At 41.2% G+C, this 22427-nt stretch overlaps 1 protein-coding gene across 1 annotated transcript in view; it reads left to right on the top strand.

The window, feature by feature from the left end:
• The window catches only part of LOC115066748 (zinc finger protein 420-like), a 33081-nt gene extending 11493 nt beyond the window's left edge, over positions 1-21588 (top strand). Inside the window, exons 2-4 of the mRNA XM_029565666.1 lie at positions 11935-12061; positions 16095-16187; positions 18940-21588. Of these exons, the coding sequence (XP_029421526.1) occupies positions 11935-12061; positions 16095-16187; positions 18940-20822 (2103 nt within the window). The 3' untranslated portion in view covers positions 20823-21588. The remainder of the gene's footprint in view (positions 1-11934; positions 12062-16094; positions 16188-18939) is intronic.
• Positions 21589-22427: the final 839 nt, after the last annotated feature.

Raw genomic sequence — 22427 nt, 5'->3', positions numbered from 1 at the left:
TTTGAGTCTGGTGTGTTCTGATCTCTGCCACTGGCTCTGGGTTCTCTGAAGCTGGTGGTGCTAGTAGTGGTCTTGTTGCTGTGAAAATCATGAAGAGGAGATGAGTCATATAGGAGCTAGGAAATAGTAAGTTTACTAACTTTGTAGATGAGTATTTGCTATATGTTTTTCTGATTTATTTATTTCTTATTTTATTCATATGCATGGGGTTTTTCTTTACTTGGGACATGGGTGCCTTTTTTGAATCAGGGTCTCCCTGTAGCCCAAGCTGGCCTGTAACTCGGTATGTAGACCAGGCTGGTTGTGTTCTTATAGAGATCCACCTGCCTCTGCCTCTTGAGTGCTGGGACTAAAGGTGTGCATTGCCATGCCTGGCTGTATATGAGTGTTTTGCCTGCATGTATGTAAACCCATGTATGCAATGCCTACAGAGGCCAGAAGAGGGCATTAGATCCCCTGGAACTGGAATTACAGGTGGTAGTTAGCTGCCATGTGGGTGCTGGGAATCCAACCTGGGTCCTCAGTCAGTACTCTTAACCACTGAATTGTTTCTCCATTCCCAGACTGAGCATTCTCAAATAGGATAGGGGATGAGTGGAACTGAGTAGCACTATCTGTAGACATAACTGAGGTCAGTAGTAGATGCCACAGACCCCATTATACTGCTCCAGAGCTCAATTCCTCTCTGTCCCACCTGGTGTGGATCCAGCAGGGAGCTGGGAACATGGGTGTTTTGATCTGTTGCTGTCACCTAGGACTGGCCAGTCTTTGCCACAGTCCATCATTTCTGTTGCAGGGTTAAGCTAGGGGGAGGTTATGGCATTCCTAGGTGGGATCGAGGCGTGGAAGGAGCTCTGCTTCATGGTGTCTTCAGACTTTATGTAGATGGTCACCCATTTTCCATTAAGCTTTCCAAATGCATAGGATGGAAACTCATATCTAGGACTTCTTCCTTATAGTATGTATCCTCAGTATTGGGGTTATAGCTCTCTAGTTTTAGGCCTCTATTTCTGAGCTCAAAAATGCCTAGTCATCATGTCCAGTTCTCTGTTATCTACCATTCCCTATGCTACATTTTCCAAGCCATGAAAATCTGGAAGAAACAGATAAGTTCCTAACACATGTGACTTGCCAAAAATAGGACAGAGAGTAGGACTAGTGATGTATCTCAGCAGAGTGCTGCCCAGCATTCATGAAGCTCTGGGTTTGAGTCTTAGTACTACATAAAATGCCATCCTTCACAGAACTGGAAAAACAATTCTAAAATTCATATGGAAACGTAACAGACCCTGATAGAAACCCCTGAGACAAATGCCTTGCCCTAGCCCCACTGTTAATAGTTTGCCACCTCTCTACCTCGGGCCTGATGGAGTACCACAGCTGCAGTAGACCGGGCAGTCCACTCCTCTTACCAGGATGTCACTTGTGCCCTGGTTATCAGCTGGCCATTTGTCCTAGGTTGTTTCTCCATAGCTGTGACAAAACACTCTGACCACTACCAAATTGGGGAGGAAAGAGTTTATTTATCTTACATCGCCTGGGTCACAATTCATCAGGGAGCCCAAGGTACAAACTCAGGGCAGGAACCTGGAGACAGGAACTGGAGCACAGGCCATGGAGGATCACTGCTTACTGACTTGCTCCCCTGGCCTCTGCTCAGCCTGCTTTCTTATGCAACACAGGCCCATCTGCCCAGTGGTGACACCACCCATAGTGGGCTGGGCCCTCCCACATCACACAACAATCAAGAAGACGCCTCACAGACATGGCCACAGGCCATTTGAATGGAGGCAGTTCCCCAATTGAGACTCCCTCAACCCAGGTGTGTCAAGTTGACACTAAAGCTGTCCAGCACAATTGACCCCTTGTCAACTTGACACACAAACACATCACTATTAAACCATAACCTTTCCAATTCTTATCCCCAAGATAATGATGTTAATTTTGACCCAGAGTCACTGGTCCTCCTGCCTCCATGGTGAGATGGAGAGCCCTCTCACTGTCAAATGGAAGGGCCCACACCTGTTGTTAGGGCGAGGCCATGCTTGTGTCTTTCCAGATAATGTTCTAGCCCCCATTTAGATCAAAGGGAAGAATAGGGCACACCCAAGCAAAACCAAAGTCAGGCAAAGTAGCTCAAGGCTGGACATCTGGGATTCACTCATGGTCTTCTGGGCCCCAAAGGGTTCTGGCAGCTCCACTTCTCTGACTCTGCTGTCCACAGCACACACAGCTCATCTTGCAGACCCAGGCCAGCTCCATTCCACACCTACTGTTGTCCTTGCTGGTCATCCCATGATCCTGGCATCTCCAAAAAGCTGGTATCTCCACTGAAACTGAGGGTACACCTTCACCAATGGCCTCTTCTTGCCTCTTGGGGTGAAAAGCCTCAGATTCTCTCCATGACCCCTTCAATCCTGGAGTCTTCGCTGTAACTGAAGCTAACTTTCACCTATGGCCTTTCCTCGCCGCTGTGTGCCAAGTCTCAGCTGCTCTATGACCCCTTCATGCTTTCAACACCAGAACCATGCAGGAGACTCTTACACATTACCAAGTCCTGTTTCTAGCTTAAGATGGAGGATAGGGTCCCCTTTGTGTGCTGAGCCTGAGGAAATACCTCCCCAAAGACTTCACTTCAGTGATGGTGGTCTCTTGTTACTTACAGCTGATTTTTCAACCCCAGCTAACCAGCATTGATTGTCCCAGTAAAGCAAAGGTTTTGCTTTAGGTACTGGTCTCTTAATCAGAGCTGATTCTTCAGCCCCAGCCAACCAGAACCCACAGATTCTCAATCCAAATCTCACACAAACAGCCCTGATAGTCTCTGCTTCCCTTTGATGTTTCACAAGCCATTGGCCACAACTCTTTCAACATAACTGTTCCAAGCTCCACAGCAACAAACTCTGAGCACTGAACTTTCCAGCCCAAAGTTCAGAAAGCTTGCACAATCCTCCTAAAAATACCAAGGTCAGGTCTATCACAGCAATACCCCACTCCTGGTACCAATTTCTGTCCTAGTTTGTTTCTCCATTGCTGTGACAAAACACTCTGACCACTACCAACTTGGGGAGGAAAGAGTTTATCTTACATCACCTGGGTCACAGATCATCAGGGAGTCCAAGGTACAAACTCAGGGCAGGAACCTGGAAGCAGGAGCTGGAGTATAGGCCATGGAGGAACACTGCTTACCCCTGGCCCCTGCTCAGCCCACTTTCTTCTTTTTTTTTTTTTTTCAGTCTTTTTTTTTGAGATAGGCTCTCCTTGTAGCCCCAACTGTCCTGGAACTCACTATGTAGACCATGCTGGCCTCGAACTCACACGGATCTAAAGATCTGCCTGCCTCTGCCTCCCAAGTGCTGGGATTAAAGTTGTGCACCACCATGCCTTATGCAACACAGGCCCACCTGCCTGGGGGTGGCACCACCCACATTGGTTGGGCCCGCCCACATCACTCAATAATCAAGAAGATGCCCCACTGACATGGCCACAGGCTAGTCCAATAGAGGAAATTCCCCAATTAAGGCTTCCTCAACCCAGGTGTGTCACGTTGACATTAAAGCTATCCAACACACCATTCAACTAGCCACAGCCTGAGTGAAACAACTTCTTTGTTCTGCAACTCCAGGAAAAGGGCCGAAGGACACCCCTGTGTCTTGTTTCCAATGGTACAAACTTCACCATAACCCTTCCCACGGTTGTATAGCTTGCTTGTCCACAGAGAAGCTGTGCCACCTTCACTAACTAATGCTCTGTTCAGTCTGCTAAAGGTCTGGCTCTGGTCTTTCCTAAACTTTATTTTTTCTGTCCTTCTAAATCTTACAGACCCCAAAGTAGCCCAAGCAGTCTTTAGCAGAAAAAGCAGTGGTGAAGTATCACAATACTTGATCTTAAGGTATATTACAAAGCCATAGTAACAAAAGCAGCATAGCACGGGCAGACACAGACAAATACCACAGTGGAATAGAATAGAACACCCAGAAATATCCCACAGAGTTATAACCACCGAAGTTTTGAGAAAGCTATCAAAAACACACGTTGGAGAAAAGATGTGTCTTTAATAAAGGATGTGGACAAAACTTGATTTCACATGTAGAAAAGCACAGGAAATGATCCTTTGAATGGACAAATGGGATTATATGAAATTACATATCTTGACTAGAGTGAAAAGATGGCCTACAGAATGAGAAAAAAAATCTTTTGCCAACTACACATCAGACAGGGTACCAATACTGGATATATAAAAAGAAACACCCCAAGATAAAGTCATTCAATCAATAAATTGGCCAATGAACAGACAGTTCTCAAAAGAAGAAATTCAAATGGCCATACTTGAAAAAATGTTCAGCATCCTTAACCGTTAGGGAAATGCAAATTTAAAACTGCTTTGAGGTTCCTTCCCACCCCAGTCAGTATGGGTATCAATGAGAAAATAAATGGTGACAAATGCTCCTGAGGATGTGAGGGAAAGAGAGGCCCTCACTCCCTGCTTGTGGCAATGTAAACTTGTGTAGCTGCTATAGAACTTGGTATGGAAGTTTCTCAAAATACTGATGATGGGAGGGTCATAGGACCTGGCTGTTCCCACCCAGGTACACACCTGAAGGATTTTAAGACAGTACCAGAGAGGTACTTACACGTTTATAGCTGAGCTTGTAGCAATAGCACTAAATGAAGCCAGTGGAGATGTGCATCAGCAGACAGATGGAGAAAGATAAATGGAAGGCGTTTTGGAAAGTGGTAGGAAGGGGGCACTCAGGGAGGTGTTGTGTGACACTGTTCCTGGGCAGTTGTAAGCAAATGTCTATTCACCCCAGCTTTGGAACCAATGACAGGCTAAAGTAAGGATAGTACCAAAGTCCAACTCAGTGAGCCAGTGAGTCTTTTGGGGTTACTTACAGGAGTGTGGGTGGGAGGTTACTTACAGAAGCAGAAACGACTCAAAGGCAGCTCCATCACCAGAAGCCGCAGAATGGGCCCTTGAAATTGGAAGCCTGGAGCTGCTGTGCAACTTCCAGACACCCAGCCGACTGGAGAGTGTCTGCCGGGTGGCTCAGGTGATGCCCCTTCCAGGCAGCTCAGCTGGTCTGAACCTCTTCTAAGCAGTTCAACATGTCTGGGAATGTCTCTGGGCATTTCTTAATGCTTATATAATCTTCAGGAGGGAGGGGTCTAGAGTATCTGATTAGTTTCAGGAAATTCCGGAAGCCTTTGAGGTGTTTACCCCCTGAGCTTAAGGAGCTTCCCTTCAGAATGAAGTGTTTTGTCTCCCCTTAGAACGTTCTGTTTTAATAAGATCCATCCAAGATGGGAGGTTTTATTCTGGAGGACATTGCTGTACCACAGGAGGGAACTGAGCTAAAGGGAAGTACAATGGCCCATATGTGAGGCTGTGTGGTGAGACCTGACAGTTTTGTATGCCATTCTAAAAATTAAAAAAGAGTGCAGCAAAACATGAAAATGACAGTTCTTCAGGCCACAGCAGCACTGGGCTGTGTCTCAGGGAAGTGGGCATCCAGTCTACAGGTGAACAGATGAGGCTGTCCTGTGGGAGAGGGCGGCCTGACATGACGCTCAGTCACACGTTTTTGTCTCACTCAACACAGCTCCTTTCTCGGTTTGTCATGTTAAAAACATTTATTCTGTAACTTAAGGCTCTATTTTCATCAATTGTGTAAAATGTTTATCATTACAAAAATGAAACAAATATTTCCAAAGAGGCACGGTTTGAGGTGGGTCCAATAAAGGCAAACATTTCATCATGTAGTCCTTGTTTCTCTTTCCTGAATGAATATGATGATTTCCTCTGATCTGGTTTTTTGGGTTTTTTTTTTTGTTTTTGTTTTTTTTTTTTTTGGAGAATTGTTTTCAAATAGAATTACAAGGCATAGTTTTGTTCATTCTCAACAAGGAAGAAATTAATCTATGTTGCATTGTGACTGTCTAAAAATGGGCCGGTGTTTGGCCTGACAAGTTTGTGGTGTGAATTGGTGGCTACATCTGCCTCCTGCTCTGGTATGAAATGCATGTGCCTTGATCTTCCCTGCACTCTTGTAAACATAGCCGTGCTTTCTTATAGATGCATTCCCTGTTCTCCTCTAAATGTTTGACTGATTGTACTAGATTCCTTGTATGCAGGGGAAAGCCACATTAAAGCCATGTGGATAACCATACCTGGAGGCCCAAGCACATGATTGGCAGGTAAAGGCCAGCCTTGAGCCTGCTGATGATGTCATTATAAGCTCAGTTCTTCCAGAAGCATTTCCCCAGAAGGTAACCCATGCTGCTCTTGGCAATCATCCAATCACATGTGGCACCTTCCTTACTGAGAGAAGCTGCAGAACATTCGGAACTGCGGAGTGTAATGTTCCTAGAGTGGGGTCTGGACCCTCGACGTGCTTTCATAGGGTCTTACAGTTCCTGTCCTAGGGCAGGGCCTAGACTGTCAGACATGCTCAGATTTGGATCGGAAAGGTGTATTGCTCTAGGAGGAAATCAACAAGTTCTGCAAACACCTCAGAGTTTAGGCAGTAAGGAGGGACTTTCCCTGGGAGCTCCGTGAAAGGGGAGAAGCAAAGAGAACTAGGGACAGACAGGAACCAGTGGTTCTCCCACAGTCAGCCTGGGGACTGAGCCCCTCTCCTCCTCTCCAGTGTGTCACATGGTAGTTTAGAGCTTTGTCAAATTAGGGCTGCTTGGATTGGCCTACCATGCAGGCAGTCAGAAGGGCAGTGTTTATTTCTCTTGCACGTGTAGAGCTGTGATGTCTCCTCCAACTCATGAAATTTGTATTTCTCTACTGGGCCCTGGGCCACTCTGAATTGTAGGTTCTAGAAGAACCCTAGGCAGAATGTAGATATATTTGGAATACTGCGAACTGTGCATGCCATGAGGTGGCTATCCCAAGTGCTGAGCTCTCATTGTTGGTACCATTCAGAGTAGCCTGTCGGGGTCAGGTCCTTCTCACAGTCAGCTGAAGATTTTGTATACCAGCGTCTATCAATGCTTGTTTAACCCTGAGTAGTCTCTATAGGGGAGATAGGTCCTTGCTAATCAGGAGGTCCCAGAGCCCTCTTTCACTTCCCATGTCTTTACAGACCTTGTGTTAACAAGGGAAGAATCCCTGTTCATGCAGTGGTCATGTGTAGGAGGAGCAGATTTACTCCTCAGGGACCCCAGTCCATCCTATCTCCATAGGGGCACCTATTTTTTTATTTTTATTGAGTCTTTCAAATGTGTGTGAGAAAGGATCCCAAACTTCATGACTCTTCATGGGTCTGACAACAACTCCCCAAATTCCTTTTCCCCCATGTCCTCCCAACATCAGCCTGCAGTCCAGCGCATTACCAACTCTGAACCTCACACTGCATTTGTAATGGGAATAATGTTTGTCATTTTCCCCCAAGAGGATGCAGCTTTCTTTCCTGCGTCTCAGGATTGTACTTGGCAGGAATAAACCAGCTGACACGACATCGTTTAACATACTAAGGACATCCCTTTCCTCTTGCCTTCCTCTGTACAGACTCCTTATCCCAAAGCCATTGGGTTCAGACTCCTCCGGAATCATTACAGGGTGTGTGTCTGTGTCTGTAGTCCCTTCTGTGTCTTTTCCCAACCCTGCATTTCAGGCTGGCAGCAGATGCCCACAGGGAGCATTTCTCTTGGAGAAGTGACAGGCGCTGGCCTGGCAGCCTTTGATCATATCTTCCTGTGGGAGTGTCCAGGAAGTGCCAGGAAGTGTGCATTTTCCAAGGGAACAGCTTGTTTCCCTGGGACTGAAAATAATCTGTTGACCGTTATTGACAGTAAGATTTTCCTCCTAATTCCAGTTCCTGTTTGTTGGAAATATATTGAATTGAATGTTGATGTCCATGAAAAAGTCCAAAACTTAGTCTCTCCTCTGGAATCTGTTAGACTTGTAAAATTCGGGTTGTTACCATCATGGACAAAGAGCCATGCCTGATGGGATACAAGGAACTATCATGCATTTCAGTGGAGAGTACTGATGAGAGAAGAGTGGCCCACTTGGGGGAGGCGCAAAGTGACTCTGATCTGATGTGCCTGTGTTTTCCGCAGTACTCTAGCTCTGATTTTTCACCCTTCAAAATACATTTTTATTAATTCCTACCTCCATTTTTCACTAGCAATAAAATATCTGTTTTATCAGTAGATATTGGAAAATGAAAAAAAGTTTGCAAACTTACATGATAAAAGTATAGTTCCCAAAAATTAGAGAGCTGGAGAAATGGCTTAGTGGTTAAGAGCCCTGGCTGCTCTTGCTGAGGACCCAGGTTCAGTTCTTAGTACTGACATGATGGCTATCAGCCATCTGTAACCCAGTTCCAGGGGATCCAACATCCTTTTTTGGCCTCTACAGGCTCTGCACATATGTGGTACACTTATAAACATCCAAGCAAAACACTCATATACATAAAAGATAAAAATATGGTTCACAAAAATGAAATTGACTTTATATTTCATTGGTAAAAAATTTTTAGCATTATTTTCTTCCTCAGAATGAGGCTAGCAGGTGTCTCAGTGTGCTTTTCTGGATAGATGATTCTAAATGTAATTTCATGACTTGACTTTGGTAATAGGGAAGATTTCACTTTCATTTGGGATAGAGATGAAAAAAGTTTGCTTAGGAATGTACAGTAGATAAGTTATGATGATAAAAATTCATCACAGTAACTCACAAAAAGCAGTAGCTCTCCTTCTGAAGGGTTCCAATGGGATCCCTGTTACCTGGACGTTGATGTTTGATAGTAAATTATGTGGTAAGGAATTGGCAGGCCTGTACTTGTTCACATGTGATTTAGTAGTTACTTAATAGCTCAATGTCATGAAAAGGGCAAGTAAAGGATTCACGTCTTTTCTGTCCTTTGTGAATTCCTGCTCTTCCCTTTTAGTGTGAAGTGTGTCTCATACACCCTTTAGTCCTGACACAGACAAAACCCCTGGTTTTCAGTTTTCTGGATACTTTAAATACTGGATACATTCTCATTAAAATGACATGAATAAGAATAGGAAACAGAATGACTGTCCCCACTTACTGCACACCAAAATCAATTTCAAGCCTGCAGAAGCAGGTTCCTCAAGGTCCACATCTTCAGTTGCCTTTGGGGTCATATTTGTAATATGTAGAAAAAGGCCCCAAAAGGAGGAAGAAAGGAATGGCTGTTTCTCAGACAGATGTGGCCAAGATCAGGAGCTTTGTCACATTTTCTTCCAGAAGGACCTTGTATTGCAAACATGCAAACCTTTACCTTTTAGTAATCACTAAGCATTTTAATTGCTTAATTTCATTTTCCCTGGATAGCAAATGTTATCTGTATAAAATATACATCTCTTAAATTCAGAATATTCTCTTGGGGCTGGAGAGATGGCTCAACGGTTAAGAACACTGACTGTTCTTGGAGAAGACCCAGGTTTGAATTCCAGCACCCACATGGCAGCTAACAACTGTCTGTAACCCCAGTTCTAGGGGATCTGACGCCCTCTTCTGATCTCTGCGGGCATTGCATGACACGGGTGCACATGCAGGCAATACACACATACACATAAAATAAAAATAAATAACATAAAAACAATTCACAATATTCTCTGTTCACTCTCATGGTCTTCCTGCTGTGAACAGTCCTTGCCTTGAATTAATGACCTCTTTGACAACTTTAGATGAGCACATACTGACTGCCTGTGATTCCATTGGTAATGTATGTATGCATGCATGTATGTCCTGAGGAAGAAGCGACAGTGTCATGTTGATAGTCCATTGGGTTGCTCCATCGTGTTCCTGGCGTGTGTTAATAAAAGCACACTAAATGAGGGAAATCCATTCATTTCCAACTACCTCAGCAAGTTTTAAAAAAGGACAGTATTTGGTACAGTGCTAAGGACGGGAAGGTGAAAGACGCTATTACAGGTTTTGGAAACAGCTTTGTACCTGCAGAAAACCTGTGAATGGATGTAAGTACCATAAGGAAGGAGATAAAGACTGTGGAAAGAAGAAATCCTCTGTGGTCACGTGAGATGCCAGCAGCTGTGCAGGAAACAGTCGGACTTTGGGAAACCAGCACAGGAGCCCAGCTCCTCATGGGTCTTGCAGGAGAAGGACAAGAACATTAAGTGTGGGGTTGTGGGACGATAGTCTTTATTTAACATGAACCAGCTCTTGTCATGGACAGAACCTGACTTTGTGTGATTTTAGTCACTTATTTCTGTTATGTTGAAAACAGACATTTTGACTTCTTTTATGAATATTGATTTAATTATATGTTATTTGTTCTCATGAAGTTGCTCTTAGCCAGTAAGAATTACCACGATCCTTGCAGGGTTTCTACACGTCCCAGATTCTTTTAAGGGAGTTCTTTCTTTGTTTTAGAAAGATTTTATTTTTGTATTTAAATTATATGTATATTTAGGTGTTTGTGTCTGGGTCTGTGCATGTGCTGGTAGCACCTGTGCAGACCAGAAGAGGGCATCAGATCCCCTGGAGCTGGAATTACAGGTAGTTGTGACTCACATGACATGGGTACTAGGAATCAAACTCAGGTCCTTGGCAAGTGCTCCTAACTTCTGACCCATCTCTCCAGCCCTCCAGTGGCAATTGCATTTGAGAAAATTACTGAAGATATTTCCTTAACATATTTAAAATGAGATCAGTATAGCCCTAGGAAAACAATGTGTCGAATTTTAAATGTAAACGTTGAAAATATGCCAGTTTGTTTTGGAATTAGAATTAGAAGGACCAAGGCAGGGGAGTCAGGATTTCAAATCCTGCTTTCGTAACAGTAAATACGGGAATACCTAAATGGGAGGGGGTTACAGAAAGAAATGAAAAACTTAGGATGCTGTCTACTGTAGTTTAGATATTTAAAAAGTATTGCTGCAGTGGTGGTGTGTGCCTTTAGTCCCAGCACTCAAGTGGCAGAGGTGGGCAGATCTCTGTGAGTTCAAGGCCAGCCTGGTCTACATAGTGAGTTCCAGGCCAGCTCAGGCTACAGGGAGACCCTATGTCAGAAAGACAAAAAAAAAAAAAAAGTTGAGAAGTGTGGCTCTGGAGAGGTAGCTCAGCAGTTAACGGCACTGTCTGGGGTCGGAAATGTGGCTCAGCAGTTAAGAGCACTGATTGCTCTTGCAGAGGACCTGGGTTCAATTCCTAGCACCCACATGGCAGCTAACAACCATCCATATCTCCAGTTCCAGGGGAATTCCGTGTCTTTTGAACTTTGCAGGCACTGCATGGCATGGGTGCACTTATGTACATGCAGACAATATACACTCATGCACATAATCTAAAAATAATGATTTTTTAAATGCCTTTAAAAAAAACTTGAGAAGTATCACTCTGCCTCTGCATAACGTTCTCCCATGAGAAGTGTAACCTCTGTTGTACACCAGCGTAGTACATCCAATGCATAGTCTTCTGTGAGTACACTCATATTCCCTTTTGTAAGTCACGAATCATACCTATATGAGTTTGGGACTGGAGAGTAGGCTTGGAGATTAATAGCACTGGCTGCTCTTCCAGAAGACCCAGGTTTGATTCCCAGTACCTGTGTGACCTGGTGGCTTACAGTCATCTGAAATTCCTGTTCCATGTGATCCAATGCCTTTCTCTTACCTCTGAGAATTTGCATGCATGTGGTGCACTTACATACATGCAGACAAAACACTCATACACACAAAAATAAAATTTAAAAAAATCCGAGTTTATTAGGGGATATGTCATTCTCTTAAAGATGAATAATGTATATATATAATATATGGATAATGTATAACATTAGTACGTGTGGAAGTACCTTATTTATTGATAATACAGTTCTTTCATCTTTGGTAAAATGAAGAATTGCACTTGCAAACACGTTATTTATGTGTTGGTATTTTTGCTATCCATTATGTTACTTAATTAACGTATTTTGTTCACTTTTATTTCAGGAACCCCTGTCATTCAGGGATGTGGCCGTTGATTTCTCTCCAGAGGAGAGTGAATGCCTGAATCCTGCTCAGTGGAAGTTGTACAAGGATGTGATGTTGGAGAATTACAGCAACCTTGTTTCCCTGGGTGAGCATCATCTCTTATTGAATTCTTGATTCACTGTCCACACTTCACTTCTTTTCTTTGTAGAAAAATATCCATGGGAGATTATACTTTGTATCAATGCATTTCCAATTCTTGTTCTAAAAAGTTATTCTTTCGTAATTGTTTACATGTATGCAGTACATCGATCACGTCCCTCCCACTACCTTCTCTACGTCCCCTTCCCTCTGCCACTGAAAGTCCCCATCCTACTTCCATATATTTTTTCCTTTTTGTGGCCCACTGCATTTGGTTAAGGTTGCCTATCAAATGAGAGTGGGAGCACGGGAGGGGTTTATTTACTTAAGCAAGGGCAAGTTGCACCTGGCTACCCCAGTGAGGAATATGCCTTCTCTCCTATAGCAACCATTAGCTGCCTATAGCTCCATAGGGAGGGGTGGGGTCATTATGGAAAGTCGATAGAGGTCCTCTGCAGGTAGTCATTGTTGCTTTTAGTGCATCCTTAGTTTCAGTTGATCTTCTTTCCCACCTACTGGACTCCCCACTCCTCCTGTCCCCACTTGGACCTTTCCACCCCATGTCCACCTCTACCTTCATATCATTCATGTTCTGCTGTCCCCCTCCCTTAAGGCATCCCCTCTACAATGGCCCCTCTCTACCTTTCCTGCCATCTGTGAGCAATCCACAGTGCTCTCAGAAATCTGAGAATTCAAAGCCAAGATTCACACAGAACGGGAGGGAGCATTCAGCCAGTTACCTCGCTGTGCTTTGCCTTTCATCCATTCATCTGCAAATTATATAATTTCATTTTTCTTCACATCTGAATAAAACTCCATTGTGTATATATACCATGTTTTCATTATCATCCATCATTCTTTGGACGTCAAAGCTGATTCCATTGCCTGGCTGTTGTGAACAGAGCAATAATGAACACAGATGTGCAGGTGTTTCTGTAGTGGGCTATGGAGTCATTCAGTCTATGCCCAGGAGTGATGTAACTAGCTCATGCGGTAGTTTTGGTAGCTATATTTATTGCTTTCTCAGAAACCTCGACACTGATCTCAATAATGACTGTACCAGTCCACTCTCCAGCCACCAGTGACGCTGTTCTTTCTCCACATTCTCACCAAAACTTTTCATCATCTGTTTTATTGATGGCAGCCATTCTCTTTGGGGTGAGATGGACTCTCAGAGTAGTTTGAATCTGCATTTCCCTGATGTGTAATGAAACTACATTTTCCTGATGTCTAATGAAATTGACTACTTTAAAAAATATTCATTAGCTTTTTATATATCTTCTTTTCAAATCTGTTCCTTTCATAGCCCATTATTTGATTGTGTTGATTTTGTGATGTTTATTTTTGAAGGGTTTATAGATATATTTTTTTCACAGTATTATTAGATATGTAGCTGTTAAAGATTTTCCCATGTTAGAGGCCACCTCTTCACTCAACAGTATCCTTTGCTCTACAGAAGCTTTTTAATTTCATGAGGCCAGATTTTTCATTTTTGGCTTTATTTCCTCAGTGACCAGAGTCCTGTTCAGAATAACTTACCTATTTGTTTTAATACTTTATTATTTTTATTTACATGTATGAGTGTATTGTCTGCATGTACATAAGTGTACTCATTTTGTGCAATGACCATGCAGGTCAGAAGAGGGCATCAGATGCCCAGGAACTCTAGTTACAGATGGTTGTTAGCCACCATGTAGGTGCTGGGAACTAAACCCAGGCCCTCTGCAAGAGCAGCCAGTGCTCTTAACCACAGAGCCACCTCTGCAGCCCTAGCAGTTCTTATATGTTGAAGTGTGCCCTTTACTGTTTCAGAGTTTCTGGTCTTAATGCTGAGGTGCTGGATCCATTTTGTTGTTGTTGTTTATTTTGTGCATTGTGGGGACTTTGTTTTACTCTTGCCTACATGCAGACAAGCAGTTTTCCAGCATAATTTGTTAAGAGACTGTCTTTCTTCAGTGTGAATTATTGCATCCACCTGTGTGTCTGCTTTTGTGCCGGTACATGCTGTCTTTATTGCTGTGACTCTGTGTATAACTTGAACTTGTATATGACAATTTTTGCTATGACTCCATGTGTAACTTGAACTTGTGCATGACTGTAATTGCTATAGTATTCTTTTTGGCTAGTATTGCTTTGGCTATCAAAGTTTTTTTGTGTTTTCATAATTTTTCTTTTTTTTTTTTTGTTTCTTTTAGGAATTTTGGGCTAAAGAGATGGCTCAGCGGTTAAGAGCACTGTCTGCTCTCACAGAGGACCCACTTTCGAATCCCAGCACCCACATGGGGGCTAACAACTGTCTGTAACTCCAGTTCCAGGGGATCCGACACCCTCTTCTGTCCTCCTAGGGAACTGCCTGACACAGGTGTACTTATACATGTGCAGGCAATATACTCATTCATACCCATAAACTAAAGATAAGTCAATAGAATAACAAAAAGAATGGGACTAGAATTTTGATTTAAATTGCATTTAATATGTGTATGAGCGTTTCATCTGCATGTATGTAAGTGTACCTGTTTCGTGCAGAGCGCACAGAAGCCAGATGAGCATGTCAGATTCCCTGGAACTAGAGTTATGGACAGTTGTTAGCTGCCACATGGGTGCTTGGAAGAAGAGCAAGTGTTCTTAACTGCAGAGCCATCTCTCCAGCACTAGACGGGTACTGATTTGTACATTGATTTTTGTATCGTACCACTTGGCTGAAGGTGTTTTTCAGCTCTAGCAGTGTTTTGGTGGTCTTTAGGATCTCTTATGCATAGAATGTATATTATCTGTTGGAGCCCACTGATTGACCTGAACTGACATTGAAAACCTCCGCTTTACCTAAACTCTACTGTGCCGGACACAGCAATTACCTGCAAAGAGAGATACTTTGACTTATTTCTTCACTGTTGATATACCTTTTATTTCTTTTATTACTGCAGCTAATACTTCAAGCACTATATTGAGAAGGATGAAGCCCACTTGGTCATGATGAATGATGATTTTGCATCTGTGTTCATTAGGGATAATTGGCCTATAATTTTCTTTTTTGTGTGTCTACACTTTGTTCTGTAGCAGGATAATATGACCTAACAAAATAAAATGAAATGAGATAATTTTTTAAAAAATATTTATTATTTTTTTTTATGTGTATGTGTGTATTGCCTGCATGTAAGTGTACCCGTGTTGTGCAATGCCCGCGGAAGACAGAAGAGGCTGTCAGATCCCCTGGAACTGGAGTTACAGATGATTGTTAGCTGCCATGTGGGTGCTGGGATTCGAACCCAGGTCTTCTGCATGAACAGTGTTCTAAACCACTGAGCCATCTCTCCAGTCCGCAATGAGATCATTTAAACAGATTCATAACAAATAATGGAATTGAAGTAGTAACAACAACAAAACAACAAAAATCTCCCAACTAATAAAAAGCCCAGGTTCGGATGCATTTACTAAAGATTTCTGCCAAACTTTCAAAGAGCTAACATATTTTTCAAATTATTCCATAAAATAGAGAAGGTAAGCTTTCAAAAAGTCAGATGTCTGCTTTTAAGGACAAGTTAGGGGTGGGGCTGCTGGTGTAGCATCTGTCAATCTACTTGTTATTTTAGAAATTCAGTGACATGAAGCATGGAACATACAACTTAAAGTAAATTATTTTTTTTTATTTTTTTTGGGGGGGCGGTCTTTTTGAGACAGGGTCTCCCTGTAGCCCCAGCTGTCCTGGAACTCAGTATGTAGACCAGGCTGGCCTTGAACTCACAGAGATCCACCTGCCTCTGCCTCCCAGTGCTGGGAGTAAAGGTGTGTGCCACCAACACCTGGCCTTTAAAGTAAAATATTTTATCCTTCAGCTTTAATTCTTTTGTTCTTGTAGTGAAGCTTGTGAGCTGTAAATTGTAAATTCCTCTTAAGTATTCGAATGTCTAATAGGAGAAGTTTAAATACATATTTCCAGCCCTCTTTCATTATATCTCCTCTTTCTTTATAAGTGTATTACTCCTGGTGTAGAAATGTCAGTCCAGAACACGTAGCATAATGTGTGCTTTTCCTCTTAACAGGTCTTGTTTTTTCTAAGCCATACCTGGTCACATTTCTAGAGCAAAGACAAGAGGCTTGGAATGTGAAGGGACAAGCATCAGTACCATATCCAGGTATGTGGGGTGAATGGATCAGAGGGCACAAGCGGGAGGCTGTTAAAACAGGAAGCTGGGCTTCAAAAGGCAGAATCAGAAGTTCTGGTCAATGGAAATCAGCTTTAGGATTCTCCATTTGTTTTCCTTGTTACCAAAGAACGTCTCCTGTCAGGTGTTTATCATGCTTTTAAGACATGTAGATGTCTGCATGCATTTACAGTGCCTGCCAATGTTCATCCTTTTGCACTTGAAGGCCTAGATGAAAGTGGGCTTTTGATTGCTTTGTAGACTTCGTAAAATGTATACACATTTCTGAAGACCTATTAAGCCACTGTATACAGTAGCACCACAAATAACTTTCTCTAATTTTATTTTCATGTTTATTAATTAAAATTGTGCCATCAGAGTTCTCTATAAATTTTTTAATGTGTTTCTGTAAATTGTTTTCTGCTATATCCTCAGTATCAGTTCTTTAAAGTGTATTCTTTTTGTGGCTACATAATAGCAAAATATATACACAGGTAGGGGAAGTTATTTATGATTGGATGATAGTTTTCAATAGTAATTCCTTAGGACAGTGTAGGATAATAAAATATCTGTGGTCTTTATGTCTAGTTACTGTAGAATTGTATGTTTTTATTTTCACATATTATATATTTTCATAAGTATTTTCATGCTTATTTGTGTTTATTCTTTATTGATTGCTTAATGGTTGTTTTATCCTGCTAAATGAGTATTCCTAGGAGTTAATCTCATTTCAGGAACTATTGATACATATGTTGCCTTTATAGAGAAAAATTTAAAACATTTCATCATTCAATATCCTTAAATTATTTATGTTTAACTTTGGTAAAAAGCATATAAACTTCTGTCTTAAATTAATTTTTTTGGTCTTTTTGAGACAGGGTTCGCTGTAGTCCCTGCTGGCCTGGAACTCACTGTGTAGACCAAGTTGGCCTTGAACTCACAGAGATCCACCTCTACCTCCCAAGCGCTGGGATTAAAGGTGTGCACCACCATGCCTGGCCTGGCTGAAATATTTTTGGTGTTGTTAAATTCAAATTGTTAGGCATCATACTTTAGAAATTTGTTTAGCTTTCAAAACGAAAACCCTATTCTCTTTTTTTAAAGCTTTAAAAATCCATGTTTATTTGTGTGCATTTATAATATTTAACACTAGTTAAATATTAAACACAAAAGCTTCTATAGCTTAGCATGGTGACACATTCCAGCATTTGGGAAGATGACTCAGGAATATCCCACCACACAGGAATATCCAGTTTAAGGCCACTTGAACTATTAATTACATAGTGAAACACTCTCTCAAATGCCCCTCCTCCCAAAGGTCCTCCTTTGTCCCCTAACCCTTCTCTACACAGGAAGCATCTTTTACTTGTCATTTGATTCCATTACAAAGTCCTGAGATAATCAAACTGGATCATGAGTCCTGACCAAGGACCTTCATTCAATTCAGCTCAAATATCCAGTTACAAAGACTTCTAGACCTAGTACAGTATTAATCACTCTATATTCACAGTAAAGAAGACAGTGTTCCTTTCAAAGTATCTGTCATGTTCTTGGGAGATGTCAAGTAAAGTACTCACACAGCTCTCTGCAAGCTCTCTGTTTCCACTATTACATCATGCACATATAGACTCAGACTCTAGTTATATTCACATACCTGTGCTTATGTCAAAGTCTTCTCCTAGGACATATTCCCAGGTGTATGCTCAGATAGCAGATATAGAGTCCCATCTGGAATGAGTTTTACATAAGTAATCTAACTTTCCAACACTTTTTTTTTTTTTTTTTTTTTTTTTTTTTTTTTTTTTTGTCTTTTTGAGACAGGGTCTCCCTGTAGCCCCAGCTGTCCCAGAACTTTCTATGTGGATGAGTCTGGCCTCGAACTCACAAAGATCTGCCTGCCTCTGCTTCCCAAATGCTGGGATTAAAGGCATGTGCCACTACACCCTGCTTCAAAAAATTTAATAAAAAAATTAAAAAGGAAAACCCTATTCTTATGAAAATCATTTTTATATCCATGTCATACAACATAATCACTTGAGTTTCTGTTTTACTAGTTTAGCTATTTTAGAGTTTTCATGTAGTTTTAATCAGATAATGTCTTTGTATGATGGGCATGTTTCATTGGCAACATGCTAGCTTTGAGTTATCCTTATTATGTTTAAGGATTAATTTCCTTTTTATTTTTTAACATTTTCTCTGTCTGTCTGTCTGTCTGTCTGTCTGTCTGAGATATGTTTCGGGGAGGGGGAATGTGAGAGTTGCCGGTATATGTGGAGGTCAGAGGACAACTTTGCAGCAGTCAGTTCTCTCCTTCCATTATGTGAGCCTTAGGAGTCAAACTCATGTTGTCAGGTTTGGCGTCTGGTGCCTTTATCCACTGAGCCATTTCACTGGCCTGAGGGTACTTACTTTTAGAAATTGGAATAATATCCCATTATTTCTATATTTCATTTTGTCTTAATCTTGTCAGTTCAAGTGGAAGTTTAGGTTGTTTCACATACTGTAGTGAACACATTTATGGAAAAATGGCTGTCTTCTCTTTTTACATTAAAAATATGTTTGTGAGTGAAAGTATCCATATGAAAAATTACTGTGATGTTTTCAAGGCCCGCCAGATCTACATAATGAGTTCTAGGTCAGCTAGGGGCTACAGGGAGACCCTGTCTCAAAAAGACCAAAAACAACAAAAAAAATTATAGGGATGTGATTATCTTTTAATGATACTTCAACTTTTACTCAACAGGAGCAAAAAATTATAAATTTAAAGAATGTGATAAGACCTTTGCTTGGAATTCACTTCTTATTCAACATGATAAAATTTCTCCTGGAGAAAAACTTTACAAATGTGGTGAATGTGGCAAGACCTTTAATGTTCGCTCAACACTTTATAAACACCAGAGAATTCACACTGGAGAGAAACCTTACAAATGTTTACAGTGTGGCAAAGGTTTTACCTGTTCTTCAAGCCGTAACCAACACCATAGAATTCATACTGGAGAGAAACCATTTAAATGTTCAGTATGTGGCAAAGCCTTTAATAATTCTTCAGCCCTTACTCAACACCAAAGAATTCATACTGGAGAGCGGCCATACAAGTGTGATGAATGTGGGAAAGCCTTTAATAATTGCTCAGCCCGTACTCGGCACCAAAGAATTCACACTGGAGAAAAACCCTACAGATGTGCATATTGTGGCAAGGCCTTTCATTTTCCCACATCACTTTCTCAGCACCAGAGAATTCATACTGGAGAGAAACCCTACAAATGTGAAGAATGTGGCAAGGCTTTTAACTGTTCTTCACACCTTAAACAACACCGAATTATTCATAGTGGAAAGAAACCCTATAAATGTGAAGAATGTGGCAAAGCTTTTAACTGTTCTTCAACCCTTAACCAACACCATAGAATTCATACTGGAGAGAAACGCTACATATGTGATGAATGTGGTAAAGCCTTCAACAATTGTTCAGCTTTCACTCAACACCAAAGAATTCATAGTGGAGAAAAGCCCTACAAGTGTGAGGAATGTGGTAAGGCCTTTTATAATTGCTCTGCACTTTCTCGGCACCAAAAAATTCACACCGGAGAAAAACCCTACAAATGTGCTGATTGTGGCAAGGCTTTTATTTTTCGTTCATCACTTTCTCAACATCAGAGAATTCATACTGGAGAGAAACCCTACAAATGCAAAGAATGTGGCAAGGCTTTTAACTGTTCTTCACACCTTAACCAACATGGAAGAATTCACAGTGGAGAGAAACCCTATAAGTGTGAAGAGTGTGGCCAGGCTTTCATTTGTTCTTCCTACCTGCATAAACATCAGAAAATTCATAGTATTGAAAAGCTCTATGAATGCAAAGAATGCGGCAAAACTTTTAGCTGTTCCTCATACCTTAAATATCATCAGAGATTTCATACCGGAGGGAAATCCTACACATGTGAAGAATGTGGCAAAACTTTTAGGTCTTCTTCATACCTTAGAAATCATCGGCGATTTCACACAGGAGAAAAACCCTACACTTGTAAAGAATGTGGGAAAGCCTTTGTTAATTCTTCGAGTCTTCTTGTACATCAAAGAATTCACACTGGAGAAAAACCCTACAAGTGCAAAGAATGCGGCAAGGCCTTCAGGTGCTCTTCATACTTCAAGTATCATCAGAGACTTCATACTGGAGAGAAACCTTACACATGCAAAGAATGCGGCAAAGCCTTTGCGAAATCTTCATGCCTTATTCTACACCAAAGAATTCATACTGGCGAGAAGCCCTACAAATGTGCTGAATGTGGCCAGGCATTTATCTGTTCTTCATACCTGCGGAAGCATCAGAGAATTCATACTGGTGAGAAGCCCTACAAGTGTGAAGAGTGTGGCAAAGCTTTTAGTATTTGCTCAACCTTTACACAACATCAGAGAATTCATACTGGAGAGAAACCTTATACATGCAAGGAATGTGACAAAGCCTTTAATAATCATTCAGCTCTAATTAAACACCAACGAATTCATACTGGAGAGAAACCTTACACATGCAAAGAATGTGGCAGAGCCTTTAATAATAGTTCAAGCCTTATACGACACCAGCGGATTCACACTGGAAGTGAAACCCTAGAAATTCAAGTAATGTGGTAAGGACTTTAGTAATAATTCAACTTAGTCAACTCCAAAAAATTCATACTGGCTGGAAACAGTATAAATGGGATAAAAGGCAACTAGTAAGTGTTCTGCACTTATACACTATCAGAAATTCTTGCATGAGAAAAACCCTACAAGTTCAATTAATGTTGCAAATCTGCTATTCTTTGTGTCCTAACTGATATTAGAGAATTTATAGGTTGGAGAATCCTACAAATATTAATAATGTGGCAAGGCTTTTAAATGATACTCACTCTTCATCAGTGAATTCATATTTTATTGAAACTTTACATATCTATTGACTTTGAAAGGAACCCTTTCCAATATGTGTGAACAACATAGTCATGCTGGAAATAATTATGTAAATATAAAGTGTATAGTAAGGCCTCTGCTCACATCTCAGATAATGGATGTAAGAGAATTACTGAAGGAGATTAATCCTATAAATATGTAGAATAATGTAACAAAATTGAGGTGCATATTGCTTATAAATTATGGGACAATATTTGATGTGGTAGAAGTAATCAGACATCAGAATCATGTATACAACTCATCTCAATAAGAATATGAATTTGTTTATGAAATCATACTTACTGTATTCTCACTTTTGAAAACCGAAGGCAGCACACCTTTTGATTGATTGTATCAGAAGGAAGACTGGTTCCTGACTGATGTTAGTCTATTTTTTCCAGACACCATAAAGTAGATATGAAATAGAGATTGTGTGTGTACTTTACTTCTTTTAATAAACAAATATGAGTTATGTGTTGTCATTGTTGTGTATTGGACAAAATGTTATTCTGTCACAGACATTAAAATATTGCAGCTTACTAAGGAATCTAGGCCACAGGTTTTCAGTTACATACTGTTCGGTTCAGTTGAATGACTGTCATTGTTTCCCAAATGTCAGTGTTCTTCAAATAATTTGGAGGATATTCTTCCACATGTCTTATATCTATAAGGAGTTTTATGAGCATAGTTATGCCCTTGCTTTCTGAATCCTGAATTGTATTACTATTTTTCAAATTTTACCAAATATATATACCCCTCCACCCTTGGCACCCTTTTTGGCCTACAAAGCCCACTCAGATTTTGGTATTCATTTATTGGCTAAAATATACTACCATTATTAAAATCTAAGAATAAACTCCAGGAGCTAAGAGAACTTTAGAAGCATTGTATGTATATGCTTGCTTTTATGTAACTGTGACTGGTGTGACTAATATATTCTAAAGCGGGACTTGTTTCCTTCTCTTTGGCTATTGCGCTATTGAAAGAATTCACCCCAAGAAATTAGAATTTCCCCCTAGGAATGTCCTGCTGAGAAAAGACAAATTTGAAGCCTGGGGTGCAGCTGGAGTAAGGAAGATTTAAAACTTGTCAGTTGACCTTGCAGCTCCAGGAGACTGACCTTGCAGGAGAGACTTGGAGCTGAGACAGTGGTGGACTGGGGACCATACTTTGGCCAGACTTTGAATATCTCTATCTTTCTGCCTAAACCTTTCCCTCATGTTAGGATCCCAAAGATGGACTGGCAGGTCACTGGATCTCTTTGTCCATTCCCAATATGGGAGGAAGGACACATTGAATAAATCTCCTTTT

Source organism: Nannospalax galili, unplaced genomic scaffold (assembly GCF_000622305.1).
Source record: "Nannospalax galili isolate Female #2095 unplaced genomic scaffold, S.galili_v1.0 scaffold698, whole genome shotgun sequence".
NCBI lineage: Eukaryota > Metazoa > Chordata > Mammalia > Rodentia > Spalacidae > Nannospalax > Nannospalax galili.
This window is presented reverse-complemented; position numbering and strand designations above follow the sequence as displayed.